Source organism: Esox lucius, chromosome 5 (assembly GCF_011004845.1).
Source record: "Esox lucius isolate fEsoLuc1 chromosome 5, fEsoLuc1.pri, whole genome shotgun sequence".
NCBI lineage: Eukaryota > Metazoa > Chordata > Actinopteri > Esociformes > Esocidae > Esox > Esox lucius.
In genome coordinates this window covers 30,131,978-30,136,066 of record NC_047573.1, presented here as the reverse complement: position 1 = coordinate 30,136,066, position 4,089 = coordinate 30,131,978, and the positions used below count along the sequence as shown (strand labels likewise).

Genomic DNA, 4,089 nt, shown 5'->3' with positions numbered 1-4,089 from the left:
CTCAAACTTTCCTTTTCAACTTTTTTGGAAAGGAAAGGCAAAGGTACAGTGGTTTCTTAATTTTTTCCAGAGCTGTATATCTGTTTAATTCTTCTTACTATCCCCTCTTAATGTTATGGACTGGGAGACGGCAGGAGTAACAGCGGCTTGACCGCAGCTCCTGTTTGCTCTGCCGGTCTGGTGGACTAGGCTGGTGAATCGGGGAAGAAGGACAAGTAACAGTGGCTTGACGGTGGCTTGTCCCGATCCCCTGGTTCACAGACCACGCCGGAGAAAACAGAAGGACTGAAGAGAAGGGTAACAGTGGCTTGATCGCGGCCCAACCTGACTCTTCAGTCCATGGACCACCCTGGAACCAATCCTTTTTCCCCACAGGCCCCAATGTTCCAGATCAGACCAGTGCTTTGAAGAGAAATGGATGGTGTGCAGACCTAGCCTTTTCACACGTGAGTTTAAAATATCACTTAACGCCACCCCAGCGTGAGTTCCAGAATGTGATTATGACATCACAATACATTTCATCCACAGCTTCCCAAAAACACCACGCTGCTTACTAGTTATGCATCAAATTTTTTATTTCAATTATATTAGCAAACTAGTACCGATAGAAATACTGTTAAATATAATTAACAATTATTGACCCACTGTAAAAATTAATTTTAAAAATAACATGAAATGCAATTTAGATCACACACTCAAGGTTAACTGTAAATATTTTGACCTTTTCATCTCCATGGTGTATAACAGCTATGGCCCTCTATACTGCTACCCATGTCTCTTTCTTTCCTGTCAGTTAAAGACTCATTAACCATAATATGAATATGTAGAACACACATCCTCACTGTTTAGGTTTTAAGTTTAACAGCTTTTCAATGTATCCTAATTCACTGGCTTTTTTGTAAACTTTAAAACTGGTTCTGGTCAGTCCATTCTCCCACTGGGCCATACTGTTCAACATGGTAAACAACTTTCATAGGTACAAGGCATTTACCAAGTACCTTAGGTCAATCCAGCCATGATAAATAAGTTGTTTACCACCACCTCTCATGAATAATAGCTTTTCTACGAGTTACCAACAAACGTGTCCAACTATCACTCATTATATCCCAGACAGAACCATGTCAAATCTCCAGGCATCGTTGGGGTGCTACCACCAGGGTTCTTTTTCTTTCCTGTCAGTATAAGAGTCATTAATAATAATATCGATTTGCAGAAAGCACACATTCACATTTTCTTTGGAATAAAAATGCATCCACTTTATTCCATTTTATAAATGCTAGATGTTAAACTGAGGCCAAAGGGAAATTGTGTGGTATACTTTCTCCACTGCTACAAGCCAGATTAGAGTTTGCTGAACTTGGTTTTGAATTACACAAAGAATAATTGAAAAACAAATGACTTGAATTTGTTCTTTTTCTTGGGAAGCAGTGCCTTAACCCTCTCCGCTTCCTCTTTATCTGCCCGTCTCTTCTTCTGCTCCTCAGTCATTCGCTCTTCCTTCCATTCCCTGTCCTTTCTCTCCCACTGCTCCCACTTCCTCTGTTCACTCTCCCTCTTCCTCTGCCACATCTCCTGTCTCTTCTGTAACTCCTCCCACTTCCTCTGCTCATTCTCCCTCTTCGTCTGCCTTCTCTCATTCATCGTCTCATCCATTTTCTTTAGGAAATCTGCTTTTTTTTTAACCATTTTCTCTGTGAAGGACTGCTCTCTTGGCTTTTCCTCTCTCTCACTCTGTGCAGCCTCTGGCACTTCATGTGCTCTCTGGTAAAGAGGGGTAGAGAAACAGAGAGGAAACAATGTAACTAATCAGTCATATTTAATGTTTGTTTATTGACAATTGAGATGCTCCTTAGTCCACACTAGCCTGAAAAAGTCTTACATTACTTTGTGCTCTACAACACAAATAAATACATTAAAATAGAATGGTCCTCTCAAAATGTATCCTTACCACAAAGGGATCCTCTCTGCCTTCATCTGTGGTCTGCTTGACACTTTTCATTGCATCCTGATTTTTGGTGCTCTGTTGAGTTGTCAAGTTCTTTCTCCTGGTCTGGATATCTTGCGTCCGAGATTCCAGTTTTTTTGGACTTCCCTGAAACTCTCGCACTCTCAGGATTTTTACATTTGTTCCCTGTTTCTTTGCCGAGCTCTGAAACAAACAAAGAGATGGGACAATTTGATTTTATTAACAAACTGTACAATCAACAATCAATGCAAATGCCAACGCATTTTATTTGGTAACACTTCACTGGCAGAGTCCCAGACATCTATCTGTAGATCAGTGAAATGAAAACTATGTACACCCCCTCACCCCCTCCACCACACTCCACCTCACCTCCCTCCACCACACTCACCCTTACCCCCTCCACCACACTCACCCCCCTCCACCACACTCACCCCCCTCCACCACACTCAACCTCACCCCCCTCCACCACACTCACCATCTCCCCCTCCACCACACTCACCCTCACCCCCCTCCACCACACTCACCCCCCTCCACCACACTCACCCCCCTCCACCACACTCAACCCCCTCCACCACACTCACCCTCACCCCCCTCCAAAACAATCACCCACATTGGATTGCTTCTATGTATGATTTATGCTATATGAATAAACGTGCTTGCTACTAACCTTAAGTCTTACCCTAACCCTAATTCTAAACCTAACGCTCACCCTAACCTTAGAGGGTTCCTGTTTCCTCAAAGTGTGCATTTTCACACCCTGGTTCTGTGGACTGCTCAGGAGTTCTTCACCTGGTCTCAGGTGTTCATGCCTGCCCTGGACTCTCAACAGGGTTTTTTGCTCCTTTTTGATGTTCTCAGCCATAGACCTTAGAGCGATCACCTTTCTGTTCACAGAGATGACTTTGTAATTGACTTCATTTGTCTTGGTCAGGATGTCCCTCTCCATTTGCTGCACCTTTCTCTCCCTTCTGTCCACATCTGTTTTCTGTTGCTCCAGCTCTGCCTTCAAGCTCATAATTTTCTCATTCTCATTTTTCTTCTCCTCCCTCAGCTTGTTTACCAGGCAGGCTTCTCTCAGGGACTTCCATCTCTCCTCTCTGTCCTCCGCTCTATCCAGCCGACTGTTGAGGAGGTCCATCTCTCTGAGGCGGTCAATGGCTCTCTTCCTCTGAGGAAGGTCCATAAGCAGCAGCTTGTAGACATTTGTAAAAAAACAATACTCATTTATTAGAAAGCATTACAGAAATACATGTAACTTCATAAATACATCTAAGGCTCCATTGTGGCACCTTGATAAGAAGACACTGCCATTTCTGGAAGAATGGAAATAACATGACAATGAAAAAGATGAATGACCTGATCTCTGTGAGTCCTCTCCCTCAGCCTCCACTCCTGCTGCATCTCAATGATCCAGCTTTCCACCTCGGTCTTCAGGCTGCTGAACATCTTCTCCATCCATATCCTCTCCTCATTAATCTTCTCCTGAAGACTGGAGTCAACAAAGTCCTGCCACAACTTATTTTCAGTAACGGACATTATTTCTTATTCTGGTGTAGAGAACCAGACAGTAGAGAATGGAATTACAACAGATAACTGATATATATATTTATATATGTATACACAGCTCCGGAAAAAAAAGACCACTGCACCTTTTTCTTTCCTTTCCAAAAAGTGCTCCATTTGCAGTGGTCTCTTAATTGGAACCCTTCTGTTCCTCACTCAAAACCTTCCTTTTCAACTTTTTTGAAAAGGAAAGAAAAAGGTACAGTGGTTGTATATATAAAATAAATAAATATATACAGTGAGGGACATTTTTTTTTGATCCCCTGCTGATTTTGTACATTTGCCCACTGACAAAGAAATGACCAGTCTATAATTTTTATGGTAGGTTTATTTGAACGGTGAGACAGAATAACAACAAAAAGTAAAAGTAAAAAAAAAATTGTTGCATTTTAATTAGTGAAATAAGTATTCGACCCCTCTGCAAAACATGACTTAGTACTTGGTGGCAAAACTCTTGTTGGCAATCACAGAGGTCAGATGTTTCTTGTAGTTGGCCACCAGGTTTGCACACATCTCAGGAGCGATTTTGTCCCACTCCTCTTTGCAGATCTTCTCCAAGT

At 42.3% G+C, this 4,089-nt stretch overlaps 1 protein-coding gene across 1 annotated transcript; it reads right to left on the bottom strand.

Moving 5' to 3' along the window:
- Nucleotides 1-1,368: 1,368 nt before the first annotated feature.
- On the bottom strand, nucleotides 1,369-3,502 carry LOC114828750 (golgin subfamily A member 6-like protein 22). Its single transcript, XM_034292406.1, has 4 exons — nucleotides 3,323-3,502; nucleotides 3,027-3,158; nucleotides 1,949-2,149; nucleotides 1,369-1,761 (listed from the first exon to the last, which is right to left on the bottom strand). Exons 1-4 carry the CDS (start codon nucleotides 3,500-3,502, stop codon nucleotides 1,369-1,371), a joined length of 906 nt encoding a protein of 301 aa, XP_034148297.1.
- Between the last annotated feature and the right edge of the window lie 587 nt (nucleotides 3,503-4,089).